Genomic DNA, 21,944 nt, shown 5'->3' on the forward strand with positions numbered 1-21,944 from the left:
GATTTTTAAAACTGAGATAAAAATATTAGCAACAAAAGAAGAAATACTACTACTACTATATAAAACTACAAAATACTAAAAGCTGAAATGAAACAAATAAAAATGTATAAATGTTAGAAAACAAAAATTAGAAACGTTAACAGAAATAAAAAATAAGTTTAAGTTGCAATTCTAAGATTTTTAAAACTGAGATAAAACTATTAGCAAAAATACTAAAAGTTGAAATGAAAAAGAATATCAAATAATAAAAAAAGTACGAATGTTAGAAAACAAAAATTAGAAGTCTTATCAGAAATAAGTTTCAGATCTAAGATTTTTAAAACTAAAATAAAAAATTAACTATTAGCAAAAAAAAAACAAAAAATAGAAGTACTACTACTACTAATTTATACAAAAAAAACACTAAAAGCTGAAAAAAAGACTGTCAGATTATAAAAAAATTCTTATCCTAAATGTTAGAAAATAAAAAATAAAAATGAGAAATATTAACAGAAATAAAAAGTATAAGTTGCAGTGCTAAGATTTTTAAACCTGAAACAAAATATCTATTAGCATAAAAATTTAGAAATACTACTACTATTAATTTCTAAAACTAAAAAAAAAATACTAAAAGCTGAAATGAAAAAGGTATATTAGATGAAAAAATATAAATGTTAGAAAACAAAAAATTAGAAATATTAACAGAAAAAAGTTTGTTAAATATTAAAAACATTAAGAAATACTACTAATACTACTTTATAAAACTACAAATTTTTCTAAAGAAATTTTAAGTTGCAGTTGTACAATTTTTCAAAATTAAATAAAAATGAGCTATTAGTAAAAAAAACTATTTAGAAATGCTGCTACTACTACTTCTACTAATGCATAAAACAAAAAAAAACTAACTGAAATGAAAAGCTGAAATGAAAAAATAAAAATGTATAAATGTTAAAAAAAAAAAATTGAAATGTTAACAGAAATAAAAATGAGTTGCAGTTCTACAATTAATAACAAAAATATAAAAAAAAAAGCTATATAGAAATACAAATAATATATATTTGTAGCACATAAAAATACTAAAAGCTAAAAAAAAAAAAAAAAAAAAAATCTAAATGTAAACAAACGAAAATTAGAAATGTTGCATTGGCAAATAACGGAAAAAATAAGTACTAAGACTGCTAAAGCTAAAACTGAATACAAAAAATTAAAAAGCTACACAGAAATAAAAAAGGCATACAAGTACTAAAAGTAAATGAAAATAAATTCAAATGTGAATAAAAACTACAGTAGATGAATGAAACTATAGCAGTGTCGTTTATGGATGGGGGTTTGTCGTACCGTCAATGAGCTGAAAGAGCTGTGTGGTGGAGATCTCAATCGTGTCCGCTCTCCTGAGTCCTTTCCTGTAGCGTAATTTATACCCCGTCAGCTCTCCGTTCAGGGTACCAGGAGGAGGCGGCTGCCATCGGACCGTGATGCTCTGGGGCATAAAACGGGACACGCGGTGAGCTCGGAGATGGAGCGAAGCCATTTTAGTTTTAAAAGTTAGTGGATTTTAATTGAGCAGCCGAGCGCATTATATAAACGTCTAGAGGTCTGAGTTCTTCGGGTGCACCTGAAACGACTGCGTCAGCCAGAAAACTGTCAGAGCGAATGCTGTCATGTGTCATGAGTTCATTTCAGAAAGACGGCTGAGAGGAGCAAAGCCTTCAGGCTACGCAATAATGAATGAAGAAAAAAAACAAGTACGCCTTATGAAACCGGAGATGATCCGGGATCAGTTTTGACTGCCAGATGCCTCGTCTAAATTGCGGTCCTGACGGTGGGAAACATGAAGGGATACAAATTCTCTGCATATGCCCGCTTCGGATAATTCATTATTAGTGGTGGCTAATGAGTAGTTATTCATTTTAACAGTCTTAAAGTAACTTGTACTGGCTCTTACAGAGACGTAGAGCTCCGACTACAGTTTCAGCCAAAATATCATAATTGGATGAGCCTCGTAAGAACTGTCAAGAACACGTCCGAGTCATATTTCACCCCAACGTTACAAGAATTAAGACTGGTCTACTTTGAGGACCATTAGGATTTTCGGCTTGCAGTGTGCCATTACTTTTTATGACAATAAAAGATATAATTAATGTGAGAACATATGAAGAGTTCAGATGCAAAACCAGCTAAAAGCCATCTCGGTCAAAACACATATTATACGTTCATCAAATACTTTTACTTCAAACTCGCTAAATTCCAGCCTCAGCCCAATCACAAGTACCAGTACTTACATAGAAACCTATACAAAGTAGCCAGAAAGAAATGCTCATTTTAAAGAAATACGTCAGATGGATTTAGAGGTTTTTGCATCTGAATTCTTCATACATATATATAATTTAATATTATATATATAATAAAATCCAGATTTTAATTTTCAGAGATTTATTATAAAAACTGATAATTGTTGGTCCCAATGCTATAAATCCATTAGGGCTCTACACTTTTCTTTTTTGGAACACTTGTGCTTCTAACTTAAAAAATTTAGGAGCAATTTTAATGTTTTAATAAAAAAATCTGATAAAAAAATGAGCCTTACCATTATGAGGTGATATTTGACTCCTTAAAGTGAATTAGAGGGGAATTTTTTTTTTCTAATTTATTAAAAGTATGTCATTTTTAATGTCAACTTTAAAAAAAAATTATTTTATAAACTTTTTTAAATTTCTAATTAAAACAACAGAATAAGAATAAGTTGCCGATCAAATGAAATCAGTATCAACAAAATTAATTTGTACTAGAGTGGTGGCACAGAAGAACACAAAAGGTGTATTTTCATGTTTAATGAGGTTCAGAGGTGGCATGAGTGCAATCAAATTCATAAACTCTTGTTGAGATTAATGTTTTAAACATAAAATTTTGAATATAGAAATATTAAATGATTTAAATAAACGAAAAGACACTTTAAAATGAAACTAAATCTGCCAGTAGGTGGCGGTTTTAATTACTAAATCATTCATTCATTTGATTCATTCGAACAACTGATTTATTCAGGAATGAAGCAAGTGACCGTCTTTATGAACAGGAAATTGATTCATTGACTCTTAGATCCATTTAAAATGTGAGTTCACTCATAAAGGAAACACAGCTGTGTTTGAATAGAGATGCGCAGCGGCTCAGTTAACTCTGAAGAAAATATACTGATAATTCAATAATTGACGTTATTTTCATGACAGTTAAGCACAGTATCACCCACATTTTAATTCCCATAAACAATATTTTTGTGCATTTTAAGCATAATTTAATTACTGTGCTAAAAAAAACAGTAAATAAATAAATAAAAAATATAAAGTATTTAAAATCTAGTTTCATATTTATGCTGCTTTCAATGCATGAAAAAATAAATAAATGAACAAGATCTAAAAACAGACTGCTGCACTAATGAGAATATTATGAGAATAACTCTAAAGAAAATATACTTATAATTCAATATATTTATAACGTTATATTGATATAAATATAATTATTCCAATACGGAAAAGTCTCTAAAAAAAACATTACTTTTTAAACAATCAATTCAATAATTGACATTATTTTCATGACAGTTAAGCACAGTATCAACCATATTTTAATTCCCATAAACACTATTTTTGTGCATTTTAAGCATAATTTAATTACTGTGCAAAAAAACAGTAAAAAAATAAACAAATAAATAAAAAATATGAAGTATTTAAAAACTATTTTCATATTTATGCTACTTTTAATACATGAAAAATAAAAAATAAATGAAGATCTAAAAAAAAGACTGTTACACTAATGAGAATATTATGAGAATAACTCTGAAGAAAATATACTGATAATTCAATATATTTATAACATTATATTGATATAAATATAATTATTCCAATGCCGAAAAGTCTCTAAAAAATATTACTTTTTAAACAATCAATTCAATAATTAACATTATTTTCATGACAGTTAAGCACAGTATCACCCACATTTTAATTCCCATAAACAATATTTTTGTGCATTTTAAGCATAATTTAATTTAATTAAGTAAATAAATAAATAAAAAATATAAAGTATTTAAAACATATTTTCATATTTATGCTGCTTTCAATACATGAAAAATAAATAAATGAACAAGATCTAAAAAAAGACTGCTGCACTAATGAGAATATTACAAGAATATTTCTACAGGAAAAAAATACAATAATGAGAATTTCGAGGAAAATACTTAATTGCACAGTCAAAGAAATAATGTCACAAATATGTCCTAAAATTAGGCTTCATTTTGTTATTCTCAATTATCTCAGCATGGCCAAATACTGGCCAAAATATCAACTGACAGTCACAATACTGCAAAACAAAAAACAAAACAGTGACAATAACATTAATAACGTTAATAATTCTAATATTTAAGCTACTGTACAGCTTATTTTCCAGGCTCGAGGTGCGTTCATCTCAAACTGGTGATAATGAAGGTTCAAAGCACACAAGAGCTGATGTACCCAGATCTGTAATCACTACAGCAATAAAACATTGATCAGCAGAGCACTCCACTAATAAAACAGGATCTTACCGTGGAGTTCAGGACCTCCAGAGTGAGGTTCTGCGGAGGGGCGCTCGGCACTGAAACACACAACAGATTTATTATTGAGACGATGGAAAACCCCACGCTGACACCTCCACTCAAATAACTGCTTTATCCACCGAGACCCACGTTCAAAGACTCGGTGACGGATGTTTATTTTTGGATGCGGCCGTGGGTGTCGTTTTTTTACACCTTCATTCTGCTTTTTTCTGTCTCTTGTTTTCTTCAAATGAGGATTAGGCTGACGGCGGAGACGGTAGCAGCCATTGTTCAGTGTGCCAGTGTTAACCGCTCACTTTAATAAACCACTTCATTATATTATTTACACTTGTGCGCTTTCTGTCACGTCCCAAATCGCGTACGATTACAACGCCACCTGTCACGCGCTCGCGTCTTCCCGGAGGTCTTTTTGTGACGGGACGTCTCACTCGCATCCCAGAGACGAGAGGATGAGAGAGTGGAAATCTGGCGAACTCCCTACGTAGACAGTATTTTAAAGCGTCGCAGTTACACTCCTGAGGCTAATCACAAAGTCAGGAAGCATAATTATGTTGGCCTCATTTTGCATTAAAAGATACTTTGTTATTGCTACTTTCTGTTTTTTTAATGTTCATGTAGTTCTTTATCAAACTGATTTTATATGTGACTTAGAAAAAGCAAATATATTGTTATTCTGATATATGTATAATTCATCCAATCATGGGAAATAAAAATATTTTAAGTTAAAAAACAGCCCATTTTAAGCAATATTTATTTTTATGCATATTAGAGTAGCACATAAATAAATGATTTTATTTAAATAATAAGTGAACATTTTAAAATATTTGTATTTTTAATTTATAATAAATTGTTTTAAAAATGTAAATAAATTGCAATAAATTAAATAAAAGGTGAGTAAATATACCGACGTGTTGATATATTTATAATTAATTCAGTAGCGAAAAGTCTCTAAAAAAATTTCCACAGTATTTTAAATAACTAAAAATATCAAAGCATAACACAAATACATTTATTTGAATGAAATATTTTTATTTAAATAAATAAATCAAATATTTATATATATCTAAAAAATATTTTAAATTTATAATGAATTCCGGTTTAAAATTTAAAATAAATAAATACAATTTAAAAACTGAAATATGTTGACATAGCAATAAATGAGAGAGAAAATTGTGAGAACATATATTGATGTTTTAATAAATTTATAATGACATATAATACATATTAATATATTTATAGTGAATCCAATACGGAAGTCTAAAAACGACCTTTTTAAAGACTAAAAAAATAAATAAATTATATATATAAATATATATATTATGCATATTAGAGTATAACGTAACTAAATAAAAGTATTTGAAAACATAACATTAAGTAAATAAAATACATGTTTAAAATAAATATTTTTATTTATATAAAAGACATTTTTTAATTATAATTCATAATATTTTAAATGTTTTAAAATTTGAAATAAATAAAACCGGTATGTTTATATATTTATAATGATATTGATACATTTATAATTAATCCAAGACCAAAAAGTTTAAAAAACACTTTTTTTAAAAGACTACTTTAATATTTAAATAAATTACAAATACATTTTTAAATAAATATTTTTATTTATATAAAAGATAACTTTTGTTTTTAATTAATAATTAATGATGTTTAAAAATTTTAAATAAAACCAATGAAACCAATAATTTGATACATTTATACCAATATGTTGATATGTTTAAAATTAATCCAATAGCGAAAAGTCTCCAAAAATATATATATATAAAAAAATAAAAAAAAACACTGTTTTAAAAGACTAAAAAAATATACTTTTAGTTTATGTTTTTGTGCATATTATAAGTATAACATAGCTAAATAAAATTATTTTAATAAAATAATATTTTTATTTAAATTAATAAAATAATAAAAATAAATATGTTAAAATAAATGTTTTATTTATATAAAAGACCACTTTTATTTTCAATTTATAATAAATGTCTTAAAATGTAAAATTTAAAAGAAACAAATAAATACTTTAAAGATTTTGGTGGTCTGTAAATATAAGTGAAAGAATAAAAAGCACATTTTATAATAACTATTAATAAAACAATAATATAATTATTTTAGTTATAGTTATCAAAAATGTAAACATAAAAATTATGCAAATAAATAATTAAATGCACAAAAAAGCAACCTAAATAAATAAAATAATATAAATGAACTACTTTCAAGCTTCGAACTAACTATATTCAGCCACCATGTTGAGCCTTGCAATTTCTAACATTTATTTTTTATTTTTTATGAGTGGTCTGAAGACGAGTTATTAAATTAAATAAATCTGAATCAGATTAATTGGCTCAGATATAGTGTGCATATCCGGCTTTACATAGCTGAGAAAACACAGATGCACTTGTTTTCTGTGTCATTTCACAGTTAAGAAACCCATAAAACCCAACAGCTTTACTGAACCAATAAAAAACAACAACATTTGACTTCCTGCATGCTAATTGTTTTGCTTTAAGCCTGAACTAAAGCAATCGTGTTAGCACGACGCTTACACGAGTCTTGTGACAACACTGACACAAAAACACGCTCATGAATACCAAGATCAATTCACTGACAAATCTGCGTGAATGTCAAATCTTCATCTAAATGGAGGCACTTTCAAGTGCTATTTGAAGTCCAAGTCAAGGCAGAGACAGAAAATCAAACCGGCAGCAAGGGAAAATTAAGTCTGGAGGTTCAAAGTAGCACGTCTAAACGTCAGACTTCATGAAGCTCACCGTCAGACAGCGTTCGGACCACAACATCCTCAGTGGAGACGCCGGGGCCGTGTTTGTTATACGCCACCACCCTAAAACTGTACTCCGTAAACTTCTTGAGGCCCGTCATGGTGTAGGACAGACCCGTGACGTCCATGTCCTGCAGAAAAAACACAAACAACATCAATTATTGAAGAGGTCATAACCCAGTACTGTTTGTATCTTTGCTCTTTACTGTAGCATTTTTACAACAATGTCTCTTGAAATAAAATCAGGCAATTTTTATGATCTCTCTCTGATTAAATAAAAATGGTCTGTTTCTGCAACTGTTTCTTAGAGATTTTGCAACTGACCCTTGATATGGTTGTCTAACATCTTCACATGTGAAAACTACCAGTGTATTTCACACCGCCTTTACAAAAACGTGCTATCACGCTAGGGAATATCAGCATACTTATATATACTATACTACTGAATGATTACCACATTCATATATCATGGCATATTTATAATAATCCAGTGTTATAACATAATGTACAAAAACAAACAACATACATGTCCAAACGTGTGCCAAAAAGATGGTTTAAATGGTTTAAATTTAAATGGCAAAACAAGTTTACTGGAGTAAACATCCCAAAAACGAATGCCAAAAAACACAGGCACAAAATGTGTTTAAAAGGTATTACCATAGTAAATGGCAAAAAATGGTAAACAGTTGTATTACAAAAGTAAATGAGTAAATTATATTGGGAAACAAAGAAAAAAAAAACAATTATTACTCACTAGTATTACTAAAGTAAACATGTAAAAAAAAAACAAACAAAAAAAACCAAATACTAATACAAACAAATATAATACAAAAGTAAATATGTAAAACTATATTGGAAAAAAAAACATGGTATTAAAACAGTAAATGTGTAGAATTATATTGGAAAACAAACAAACAAAAAACATGGTATTACTAAAATAAACGTGTAAAATTGTATTGGAAAAAAAACAACAAAAAAATATGGTATTACTAAAGTAAATGTGTAAAATTATACTGGAAAAAACGTGGTACTACAAAAGAAAATGTGCAAAGTTATAAAAAAAAACATTTAATTACAAAAGTAAATGAGTAAATTATATTGGAAAACAAAGAAAAAAAAACATGGTATCACTAAAGTAAATGTAAAAAAAAAAAAAAAAAAAAAAAAAAAAAAATTAAAACGCAAAAAAAACCCTATGGTATTACAAAAATAAATGTGTAAAATTATATTGGAAAAAAAACAAACATCGTATTAAAACAGTAAATGTGTACAATTATATTGGAAAACAAACAAAAAACATGGTATTACTAAAGTGAACATGTAAAATTATATTGGAAAAAAAACATGCTACTAAAACAGTAAATGTCAAAAAAACTGATGCTCAAAACGGTAAAATTATATTGGGAAAAAAAAAAAACACACAAAAAAACAAAAAACATGGTATTACAAAAGAAAATGTGCAAAATTATACTGAAAAAAACCCTCATTGAATTACAAAAGTAAATGAGTAAATTATATTGGAAAACAAAGAAAAAAAAACATGGTATTACTAAAGTAAACGTAAAAAAAATAAATAAAATAAAACATTAAAAAAAAAAAACATGGTATTACAAAAATAAATGGGTAAAAATATATATATATATATATATATATATATATAAAAAACATGGTATTAAAACAGTAAATGTGTAAAATTATATTGGAAAACAAACAAAAAACATGGTATTACTAAAGTGAACATGCAAAATTATATTGAAAAAAAAAAACATTGTATTACAAAAGTAAACGTTTAAAATTATATTAGAAAAAAAAACATGGTATTAAAACAGTAAATGTCCAAAAAACTGATGCTCAAAACGGTATGATCACATGCACAAAATACATGTAAAAAATGGTTTTACTATAGTAAATGTCAAAAAAAGATATCTGCGAAAAAAAAAAAAAAAAAAAAAAAAAAAAAAAAGGTAAAAACATGGTACAATAATACATTTCTGAAAAAAAAAAAAAAAAAAAGTCCAAAACACACAATTGCCATAGTAAATGTGCAAAATATTTGTAAAAACATTGTACTATGATTGAAAATCTTGCAAAAACTATTTTAATACCATGTTCTATATTTATATAAAAACAGTGTCTTACATGCATGGTATTACAAGCATGATCACAGCAAATAGATGCATAAAAAACATGGTAGTGCCATAGTAAATGTGTAAAAAATATGCAAAAACAGTATCATATTAATAACCGTACAAAAACCTGCCTATGTCAAAAAACTGAGTATTACCACAATAAATGTGTAAAAAAGAATTACAATAGTAAGTGTTTAAAAAAATGTAGAAAATTATTTTAATAACTGTATAAAAGGTAATACAAACATTGTATAACCATGATATCTGTCCAAATGGTATTACTAAGGTACATGAAACAAACAAACAAACATCATACAAATAAATAAAATGCACATACTATGACAATATCATGCTAGTCATTCACTCAATAAGTCAGGCCAAGCCGCTGAATACTGAATATGCATAATAACGAAGCTTTCTAGATGTTTTTACACTGTTTTTGTTTTTTTCTTCTTCTACAGTTTGGTGCTCACCTGCTCCGAGTCTTGTCCCTTCTCGCTGTAGAAGAGTTTGTAGGTCTGGATCTCTCCGTTTCCAGTGACGGGTCTCTCCCAGCTCAGCGCGACTGAGGTAGTGCCGACAGAGACCACCTGCAGATTGGGAGCCGGACCCGGTACCTGAACTGAGAGACGCAGGAGACGCGAGAACTTTTTAGGAAGAACTTCAGAGCTCCATCTCAAACAAAAAAAAACACATACGAACGTGCACAAATCCTCCTCCTGCACGAATACAAAAAGCCTGAAGTTAATATTTCTGTCTTTAGAAAGTTTTAGGAACAAGAACTGAAAGTAAAGCAGAAGAAACAAAGGCGTATTTGTCTGTGCTTCAGCTTTAAGCATGTGTTTGAAAACACAAAAGGGCCACTGAAGTAATTTCTTCACAGTGTCTTCCACTGCTTACAGTTCTACTTGAAGCCTCTTTTTTCTTTTGTTTGACACTTATTTTTTTCGCCTTCGCAAACTTCAACGGCGCGTAGTGACAAAAGACGACACGTTTCAACCCACCGCAGCTGGATACTTTAAATAATGACAATATCACATGGTAAAAGAAGACGATTCCGGCGCGAAAGCGGCATCTGAATCCCGCCGAGGATATTTCCACACTTCAAACGAGCGAAATGCATTGTGGTCCACGTGTGGGATGCAAAGAAAACGGAGGAGTTTTGACCTAGAAAGACCTAGAAAGAGAAAACTGTGTCGCTTTAATTCATTTCGTCCATGTAAGTCAAACGGGAAGTGCACAGAATACAAAAACGGCTTCTGAGTGTACTAGGATCAGTCCTAATTCACAAACTTCAAGTGCACACTCAAAATACATACTTATATTTGACAGGCTGAGAATGTAGGAAGAAAAATCATCATTACATTGTCTTGATAACATAAAACCCTTTATCACATACTGTATAAAATATATAAAACATAAAAAAAAATGAAATATATAAAATATATAATATATAAAAATATAAAACAGAGACATATTCTCAATACAGAATATTACTATATAATATATTTAATATATATAATAATGTTTTATTAAGCAAAAATATCCTATTACTAAACGATATACATTCTACTACTACTACTACCACCATTAATTAAAAAAAATAAAAAAATAAATACAAATAAATTTAACTTAAACTTTAAATATTAGTTAGAAGAACAGTTTATTCTAATTATTATTAATATTAATACATTTGACTATTTAATATTAGTGGCACATATTGTTGCCGTTTTATTTAAAAAAATAATCCACTCTAGAGTGACTAAAAAAAAAAAAAAAAGTCTATTTTGCTCACCAAAGCTGTATTTATTTGATCAAAAATACAGTAAAATCAGTAAAATTGTGAAATACTATTACAATTTAAAATAGATATTTTCTATTTGAATACATTATAAAATGTAATTTATTTCTGTGATGCAAAGCTGAATTTTCAGCATTGTTACTTCAGTCTTCAGTGTCACATGATCCTTCACAAATCATTCTAATATGATGATTAAGAAACGTTTAAATTTTTGTGTTTTTTTCATAATAGGATCCTTTGATTAAGTTCAAAAGAACAGCATTTATTTGAAATAGAAATTTTATAGAAATTATCTAAAAATGAATGTTAAAAACGTTTTTTTAAATTTTAACAGCTTTTAATTAATTAGCTTTTATTTTTATTTATTCTTTTTTTTAGCTTGATTTTTAGAGATTTCACATGCTTACAGGTGATTTTATATATAATTTAAGATAATATTAATTACAAATAATATACAATAATCTGTAATTTTTTTTATTTTACTTTATTACGTTTAATTAATTAAATTTGACCAAATCTGAATGTTTTTTAAACTTTCTTTTTTTTAGTTTTAACAGTTTTTAATCAATTTTTTAAATTAGCTTTTAATTTAATTTATTTTATTAAATTTTTTAGGTTTAATTTGTTTTTATTTTAGTTTTAGTTTATATTTACTTTAGAGCTGCAAAACGATTGGTCGCGATTAATCAATTTAAAATAAAAGTTTATGTTTACATGTGTGTGTGTACTATGTATATTTATTATGTATATATAAATACACACATGTACTGTAAATATTAAGGAAAATTTATTTGTATATTTTTCTAAATATATACATGTATGTGTATGTTTATATATACTGTACACACAAATATACTGTAGTACGTAAACATAAACTTATTTTATGTTTAAAAGATCAAGAAATATTTTACTTTTACTAAATTGTATTTATTTTACTAATTTGTATTTTTCTTTATTTTACTTTTTAGGTTTAATTTGCTTTTATTTCAGTTTTATTTTATATTTATTTCCATTTGCAGGTCAATTTAAACTTATTTTAGAAATTTCGCCAAGAAAACATCTAAATTAGTATTACTTTTTAATTTCAGTTTTAGTTTCTATTTATTCCAGCAAGTAATTTTAGTGCTTTAACATAAAATTATTTAAGAAATAATTTTCTAATTTATTATTTTTGTTTAATTTATTTTTATTTCAGTTTTAGTTTATATTTATTTTCAATAAGTAATTTTAGCGCTTCAAATTAAACTTATTTCAGAAATGTTGCCAAGGCTACATTTTTAATTTTTTTTTAAAAATTATTTTTTAATATTACTATTGAGGTTTAATTTATTTTTATTTTTATTTCAGTTTTAATTTGTATTTATTTTCATTAAGTAATTTTTTTCCTAAATTTTGCCAAGGCAACATTTCTAATTTATTATTATTATTTAATATTGCTATTTATGTTTACTTTTTTTTTTTAAATTTTATTTCAGTCTAAATTTATTTCCAGTAAGCAATTTTAGCACTTAAACTTATCTCAGAAACATATCTAATTTATTATTATTTTTTAATATTACTATTAAGGTTCAATTTATTTTTTTATTTCAGTTTTAGTTTATATTCATTTGTCTGTGTATTTATATATACATAATAAATATACACAGTACACACACACAGTATGTAAACAAACTTTTATTTTAAATCGATTAATTGCGACTAATCGTTTTGCAGCTCTGATTTATGTGAATATATTGTAAAGGTCATTTATTCCTATTCAAGAAATCTTTTGTAACATTATAAATGTCTTAAAACTTCTGACAACTTACTGACCCCAAACTTCTGAATGGTATTTTAGAGTTAAACTGAATATTTAACAAGGAAATTGTATTATTTGACAGGTGATTTTAATAGAAAAGCTGACAAAAAGTCATTTTTAACTTCTGCTTTTGATGATAAGTTGCAAGAATAATGTGGACTGATGCAACACGCACAAAAAATATGCCTCCTCATCAGTGTCGCAAAGGCAATATTAGCATGCACGGACATAAACTATGAAAATCCACCAAGAAATACTGCACTATCCAGGCACCTTAGAAGCAAGATGCACAATCCTGATCTTGCATACTATGCTATATGTCAGATATCGTCCAAGCCGGGATGTAGTTTCTCTATATCTGTGCTTTGCGCAATCCAGTTGGAGTTTTTACCCAACCGTGGCCACCCACCAGTAGCACGAGTTTCCTTCCGTCCCGTGAGATGGGCTCGCAAAAGCACCGACTGCATCTTTCCTGACAGCTCCGACCTTACCTGCGTCCCGGAGCTCTCGTCTCATTAATACTAGTCGCCTGTATCCATGAAAATCATCCTGACAGATACTGCCAGACATCCCGATCGTCGCACCACCCAGATGTTTACTATTCCACACTCATACAGTTTGGACAGAAAGAGCCTGTTTGTGAAGAAACCACAGCGTCCCCAGATCAACGGCGTCTGGTAAACAAGTGGGCGGTAGGTTTGGACGCACACAAGCAGGACCAGTGTGTTTGTGAGACAGAAACCTCAAACCTGGCCCAGTATTCAACGCTAGCGGTCAAACGCGTGCTTGAAGTGTGTGTACGTGTGTGTTGGTGTTTTACCTTCCAGCTGGGTGGCCACCGTAAGTGGGGTGGAACTCTCGCCCGGGCCGTTAGCGTTGGACGCGACCACCCGAAAGGTGTATTTAGTGTCGGGGACGAGGTTTTGGATGGTGACCTGCATCTCTCCCGGGCCGCTGGTGTTCTCCACACGCTCCCTGCGAGCAAAACGACAGCAATATGAAAGCAAAATAACATTACCATGTCTGAGGTATGATTTTAGGCCTGTAATAGCAAGTCTGGAACATCATGCAGATGCTTCTAGCTCTAACAAAAAAACAAGGAGGCTATTGTAGGTATCGGCATAAAATGCCTTCTATAAAAATAAAAATAAAAGTTGCTAACTTTTTAGTTTCAACAGCTTTTATTCAACATTTTGACTTAGCTTTTATTTTTATTTATTATATTAATTTTATTTATACTTTTTTCTTTTTATCCTTTTCTTTTTATTAATAATTTAATGTAATATTACTAAAAAAATTTGTATTTTTTTTATTTTACTCTTTAGGTTTAATTTGTTTTTATTTCAGTTTTAGTTTATATTTATTTCCAGGAGGTCAATTTAGTGCTTCAACTTAAACTTATTTCAGACATTTTGCCAAGGCAACATTTATAATTTATTCTTATTTTTTAATATTCCTTTTTAGACTTAATTTTTATTTCAGTTTTAGTTTCTATTTAATCCAGTAAGCAATTTTAGTAATTTAACTTAAAATTATTTCAGAAATTTTGCCAAAGAAACATTTTTAATTTATTAATTTTGTTTATTTGTTTTTGTTTTTTTTTCCAGTTTTAGTATATGTTTTTCAAGTAATTTTAGTGCTTCAACTTAAACTTATTTCAGATTTTTTGCAAAAGAAACATATTTATTATTATTTTTTAATATTACTATTTTTAGTTTAATTGATTTTTATTTCAGTTTTAGTTTCTGTTTATTTCCAACAAGTAACAAGTACTTCAACTTCAACTTATTTCAAAAATGTTGCTAAGGATACATATCTAATTTATTATTATTTTTTAATATTACTATTTATGTTTAATTTTTTCATTTATTTTAGTTTTAGTTTATATTAATTTCCAGCAAGTCGTTTTAGTGCTTCAACTTAAACTTATTTCAGAAATTTTGCCAAGGCAACATTTATAATTTATTATTATTTCTTAAATATTACTGTTTAGGTTCAATTTATTTTTTATTTCAGTTACAGTTTATAATTATTTCCAGTAAATAATATTAGTGCTTCAACTTAAACCTATTTCAGAAATTTTGCCAAGGTAACACTTCTAATTTATTATCATTTTTAAATATTACTATTTAGGTTTAATTTTAGTTTATATTTATTGCCAGTAAGTAATTTTAGTGCTTTAACTTTTATAATTTTAATATTACTACTACATTTAATTTATTTTCATTTCAGTTTTTGCTTTTATTTTTTAGTTTTAGTGCTTCAAACTTTTTTCAGTTAGTTGCCAAGGAAAATTTCTAATTTTCATTAGGTTTCATTTTTTAATGTAATATATATATATATATATATATATAAATAAATAATGTAACATTTTATTTCAGCTTGAATTCAATCAACAAAAATGTTTTTAATAATTTCAGATAAAAACAATAACCCTTGACTTGACCCTAGACACACTGCATTATGGGATGCAGTAACCTTGACACTATGATTTAGTTGTTTACTGCATATTCTGTCAAATCTAATAGTTTATCTGTGTATTTTGAGTGTTTTATATAGAAAATTCACTTTTTGTGCACAAAATATAATAACTGATGACGATGATGCATTTGACCAAATATTCAGATTAGTGGTCAATCAATGTGTTTTTAAAATTTTTAAATATTAGATTTGATAAACATTAGCACAGTGTTACAGTTTGTATTTGCTGTTGCTGTTCCTTTAACAACCTGCAGAGGCAGCATAAACTGTTCTTTTAAACTACGCAGGACCGTGTTAAATGTTCATTTTCCAACATCAAACACACATTGACATCTTTTAGCATCTTTAACCTGTTTGTGCCTTCCAGACTGTAGAAGACAGAGTAGGTGATGTTCTCCCCGTGCGGCTCGGCAGGAAGTCGCCACGTCAGCTTGATGAATCGGGTGGACACCAGAGACGCCACGACATCACGCGGGGCGGAGGGCGTTGGGCCGTTGCGCTCGGCCGGGCTGGACGCTACATGGTCAGTAGTGGCATCGGTCAGTGAAGGGACAGCAGAAGGAAGGGCAACGTCTTGAGTACGTTGGAAGGGTGATTGTGACGGGAGGGGCAACAAGGGGGTAACAAGGGGGGTAAATTATAGATACAGAGTTCAGGGAGGAGAGGGAGGGTGAGAAAAAAGGAGGAAAAAGAAAAAGAAAAGAACATAAAATAATTGACGTAAATGAAAGGACAACTACAATGACTTCAAAATCAAAACGAAACAGCAAATTTACTATGAGACAGAGCAGGAGATGGAGGCTCAACGGCAGGCTTAACATGCAGCCACGACATGTTACGAACACTGAGGGGAAGCATATCATTAACATTCATATCAGTAAGCACAATGTTAATTACAGTTTCACATCTGTCCCTGCAATTAAAACACACTGATGACTTCATCTGAAGTAGTTAAAAATAGCAAAACTGTCACAGATGCAAATTAGAGGATTCTGGTGGTGATGGTCAGAGTTTGTTTACTGCAAAGAATTATGAAAAAAATATCGCCATACAATTTACATAAAAATCTGTCATCCATCGTCGTTCAAAAGTTTGGGATCAGTAAGATTTTTAATGTTTTTTTTAATGTATATTCATATTATTCAACATTAATGTAAATATCCCTCCAAAAATTGATTTCCTGGGGATGAGTCTTGCTTCAAGGTCAATAATACAAGTGTCCTTCAAGAAACAAAACCTGAGAACAGACTAGAATAGAAAAGAATAAAACAGAAAATAATAGAATATAACAGAACGGAATAGAATAGAATAAAAAAAGAGTACAACAGAAAGAAGAGAACAGAATACAACAATATAATAAAAGAAACGAGAATAGATTACAACAGAAAAAAAGAGATAATAACAGAAAATAACAAAACAGATGAAAAAGAATAAAACAGAAAAGAAAAGAACAGAACACAAAACAGACAAGAAAAGAAAAGAACAGAACAGAATAGAATAGAACAGAATAGAACAGGAGAGAATAGAATAAAACCGAAAGGAATACAACAAAAAAGAAGAGAATAGAATACAACAGAATATAATAAGAGGCAAGAATAGATTACAGTAGAAAAGAACAGATGATAACAGAAAAGAACAGACTAGATTAAAATAGAATAGAATTAAACAGAAAAAACAGAACAGAAAACATTAGAAAATACAACAGGAGAGAATAGAATAAAAGAGAAAATAATAGAATATAGCAAAACAGAACAGAATAGAAAAAAGCTGAAAAGAAGAGAACATAATACAACAGACAAAAATAGAATAAAATAAAAGCAAATAAAAGCAAAGCAAAGAATAGAATAGAATGAAAGAACAGAATAGGTTACTACAGAATAAAGTAAAAAAAGAATAGAACTTCTTCCTTTTTATGGAAATAGAATAGAAATCTTTCCTTTTTTTAAACCACATCAGCTTCTGTCTATGTTCACGGCAAGAGCCAGTTTTCGCTATTAAACAGAATAAAATAAAATAAAAGAACAGAATAGATTATAATAGAAAAACAGAAAAGAATAGAATAGACCAAAATAGAATAGATTAAAATAGAAAAACAAACAAAAAAAGAATAGACTGCAACCAAATAGAATAGTAATAGAATAGATTAAAATAGAATAGAGTAGAATAGAACAGATTAAGTTATTATAGAATACAAAACAGAAAAGAACAGAATATATTTAAATAGTACAGAATACAAGAACAGAAGAAAACAGAAAAGAATAGAAAAACAAAAGAGTAGAAAAAACTATAGAATAAAAAAGGAATAGAATAGAAGAGAATAGAACAGAACTGAAAACTTTTTTCTTTTCTTTTTTAACACCACATCAGCTTCTGTGTCTATGGTCATGGTGAGAGCCAGGTTTCACTATTGAACAGAATAAAATAAATCTAAAGAATAGATTATAATAGAAAAAACAGAAAAGAAAAGAATAGAATAGAATAGAATAGAACAAAATAGAATAGATTAGAATAGAAAAACAGAAAAGAAAAGAATAGAATAGAACAAAATAGAATAGATTAGAAAAACAAACAAAAAAAGAATAGACTGGAACCGAATAGAAATGAACAAAACAGAAAAGAATAGATTAAAATAGAATAGAATAGAGTAGAATAGAACAGATTAGGTTATTATAGAATAGAAAAACAAAAGAACAGAATAGATTTAAATAGAACAAAATAAAAGAACAGAAGAAAACAGAAAAGAATAGAAAAACAAAAGAGTAGAAAAAACTATAGAATAAAAAAGGAATAGAATAGAAGAGAATAGAACAGAACTGAAAACTTTTTTCTTTCCTTTTTTAACACTACATCAGCTTCTATGTCTACGTTCATGGCAAGAGCCAGGCTTCACTATTGAACAGAATAAAATAAATCTAAAGAATAGATTATAATAGAAAAAAAGAAAAGAATAGAATAGAACAGACAGAAATAGAATAAATTATAAAACAGAAAAGAACAGAATGGGTTACAATAGAATAGAATAGAATAGAACAGAACAGGACAGGACAGGACAGGACAGGACAGAACAGAATAGAATAGAATAGAACGCTATCACAGCTTGTGACCGGTCATCACCCTCAGGTGTGAGTGACACCCCACCTCGGCTGAATGAACCTGCTCAAGGGACAGCGGGACGCTGCGTGACGGCACGGGTGCGAGTGGGCGAGGTGTCTGCTAGCCTGCCGTGTCTGGCACACAAACGGGCATCAGAGACCAGCTGGAGACGGTGATGTGCCAAACTGGGCACTGCCGCCCACTGAACGGAGCTTCCCGCTCATATCCTGACTCAGCATGAGTACAGACAGAAAAACAACATCAACCTAAGATAAGACACCTGATGGGTAAAAATAAAACGCCATGAACGACCCCGATGATGAAAACACTGGCATCACGGGACTTTAAAAAATAACTGCACCGTTATCACTGTATCCTGCTACAGTAATATCTTGATTTATTTAACATCCCAACGAGAAAGCTAATCTCAAATCTCCTCGCTCTCTGTCAGGGCTTCACAGCTGGGGGGAAACACTCACACTGCCCTTCAAAGGCAAGATCTTAAGTCAGGAAATGACATCAAGCACAGAAGGGACCTTGGGATATTATTATTATTAGATATGCACCAAAAAAAACACTATGAAATAAAACAGAAATAGAAGACCCGAGGGTGTGGATTCAATCGGAGTAGGATCAAAAATGGATGCTGGGAAACTTTTGGGTTTGAAGTTCTGTACCTCTCATTCAGTATGCAGGGCTGAGAGCTATAGCTAAACATTACAGCTCTATATTTCCAGTCGTTTGATGATATTTCATACAGAGCTTGATGTTCAAGCATTTGCTCTGAAATGACTTAAAAGGCGGCAAAATTCATATTCATAATATTTAATTAAAATAAATAAATCTGTAAAATGATAGTTTATTTTTTTCACAGCTTTCGACCTAATTATCACAATGAAGGACAGTATGATACACACACATCTTGTAAATATTCAATATTACTATTTCCTAATAGAGACGTTTCATTTTTAAATCTACAACCCAAAATGCACAGCGTCGGGACTGTAGTACATCATTCTTGAAACTCCTGTAAGAAAAAAAGGCTAATAAATGAGAGCTGAGGAAGATAAAAGAAAAGGAGGAGTGATGTGATAGCTGAAGCAATGACGTGTCATGTTGATATGAAAATGGCATTAAAGTGTTTTCTCTGAAGATGAAATGGCATCGTGCACAAAGAGGATGGCACTACAAAGGTTACAACCCGACATACTCTTCTCACATCCATAGCCTTGATCTTCAGCGCTCCTAAAACGTCTGCTTATTGAGATGAAAGCTTAGGATAATTTCAGCAGAATGTTTTCATAGTGCAGTCTGACTTCAGCCGAACTACTTCTACAACCAAACCAAGTTGTAGAGACAATTAATTAGAGGTGTTTACCAAGTCAAGCATTACTATTGTAATTGTTTATACCTGTAACTCAAAACCTGAGGATAAACACTGAAGACAGTAAAACCATCTAGAAACCACTAGAGGTGCTCCGATCAGGACTTTTGAGGCCGATCACTGATCGCTGATCACAGGAAGCTGTATCTATCTACCGATCTGATCACTGATGCCGATCTTTTTAAAGTCTCCTATTAATCATGTAGAATTATTTCTATAGATACTCCAATCAGGATTTTTTAGACACTTATTCAGGGCCTGATGTTTTGTTTTGTTTTTTCTTTTTTTTTGAGAGAGAGGGAAATTTTTTTAATTTGAGGGGTGGAGGGGAGCATTTTTTTGACTACACCGCTGCAGATACACCGCTTCTGGAATGCACTACTAGACGGCAACCGTGTGCAGCTTGAACGCTTTAATCCATTAGCATGTCGTACTAAACCTCTCACGGCAGACGCGTCATCAGCTTTAGATCGGTTTATGAGATCTACCTTTTTAGAGACCGCCGATCAAACATCCCCAAGGGATTATCGGCCTATAATGATCAGTAGCCGATCAATCAGAGCACCCCTAGAAAACACCTAGAACACCCAAACAACCAGCCAGAGCACCCAGATCACCCTATTAACCACCCAAAACTCCCTATCAACTACCTAGAACACCCGCAACACCATATCAGTCTCCCAGAATATCCTATCAACTGCCCAGAACACCCAAAACACCCTACGAACCACCCAGAATACCCTATTAACTAACTAGAACAGCCTATCAACCATCCAGAAAACAAAGGACACCTATCAACTACCCAAAACAAGAAGAACACCCTATCAACTACTCAAAACACCAAGAACATCCTATCAATCATCTAGAACACCCAGAAAACCCTATTAATCACCCAGAACACCCTATCAACCACCCAGAAAACCCTATCAGCTACCCAGAGCACCCTAACAACTACCTAGAACATTGTCAACTACCCAGACCACCCTATTAACCACCGAGAACAACCTATTAACTATTCAGAACACCCAGATCAGCTACCAAGAACACCCTATCAATCACTCAGAACACCCAAAACACCCTATCAACCATCCAGAACACAAAGGACACCTATCAACTACCCAAAACAAGAAGAACATCCAGAAAACCCTATCAATCACCCAGAGCACCCTATCAACTACCCAGAACATCGTCAACTACCCAGAACACCCTATTAACCACCCAGAACACCCTATCAACCACCCAGAAAACCCTATCAGTTACCCAGAGCACCCTATCAACTACCCAGAACATCGTCAACTACCCAGAACACCCAGACCACCCTATTAACCACCCAGAACACCTTATCACCTACCCACAACACGCAGAAAACCCTGTCAACCTCCCGGAATATCCCATCAACTACCCAGCACACCCTATCAACTACTCAGAATATCCTATTAACTACCCAGAGTATCCTACGAACTACTCAGAACACCCAGAATACCCAATCAACCAGTCAGAACACCCTATCAACTACCCACAACACCCAGAAAACCCTATCAATCTCCCAGAATATCCTATCACCTACCCAGAACAACCATCACCACCCAGAACACATAGAAAACCCTATCACCTACCCAGAATACCCTATCAACTACTCAGAACACCAAGAACACCCTATAAACCATTCAGAATATCCTATTAACTACCCAGAACACCCAAAACACCCTATCAACCACCCAGAACACCATCAACTACCCATAACACCCAGAAAACCCTATCAATCTCGCAGAATATCCTATCAACTACCCAGAACACCAAGAACACCATATTAACCACCCAGAACACCATCAACTACCCACAACACCTAGAAAACCCTATACATCTTGCAGAATATCCTATCAGCTACCCAGAACAAACTATCAACCAACCA

At 30.4% G+C, this 21,944-nt stretch overlaps 1 protein-coding gene across 5 annotated transcripts in view; it reads right to left on the reverse strand.

Moving 5' to 3' along the window:
• LOC127156937 (neogenin) overlaps positions 1-21,944 on the reverse strand; it is a 171,032-nt gene that overhangs the window by 27,555 nt on the left and 121,533 nt on the right. For 4 of the 5 annotated variants that reach the window (XM_051100102.1, XM_051100106.1, XM_051100101.1 and 1 more), the window contains exons 8-13: positions 15,906-16,128; positions 13,895-14,049; positions 9,949-10,097; positions 7,339-7,477; positions 4,550-4,599; positions 1,318-1,459 (exon numbers count right to left, since the gene is read on the reverse strand). In XM_051100102.1, the coding sequence (XP_050956059.1) occupies positions 1,318-1,459; positions 4,550-4,599; positions 7,339-7,477; positions 9,949-10,097; positions 13,895-14,049; positions 15,906-16,128 (858 nt within the window). The remainder of the gene's footprint in view (positions 1-1,317; positions 1,460-4,549; positions 4,600-7,338; positions 7,478-9,948; positions 10,098-13,894; positions 14,050-15,905; positions 16,129-21,944) is intronic. The other variant, XM_051100103.1, reaches the window with a different exon arrangement.

The sequence above is a fragment of the Labeo rohita genome, chromosome 25 (assembly GCF_022985175.1).
Source record: "Labeo rohita strain BAU-BD-2019 chromosome 25, IGBB_LRoh.1.0, whole genome shotgun sequence".
Taxonomy (NCBI): domain Eukaryota; kingdom Metazoa; phylum Chordata; class Actinopteri; order Cypriniformes; family Cyprinidae; genus Labeo; species Labeo rohita.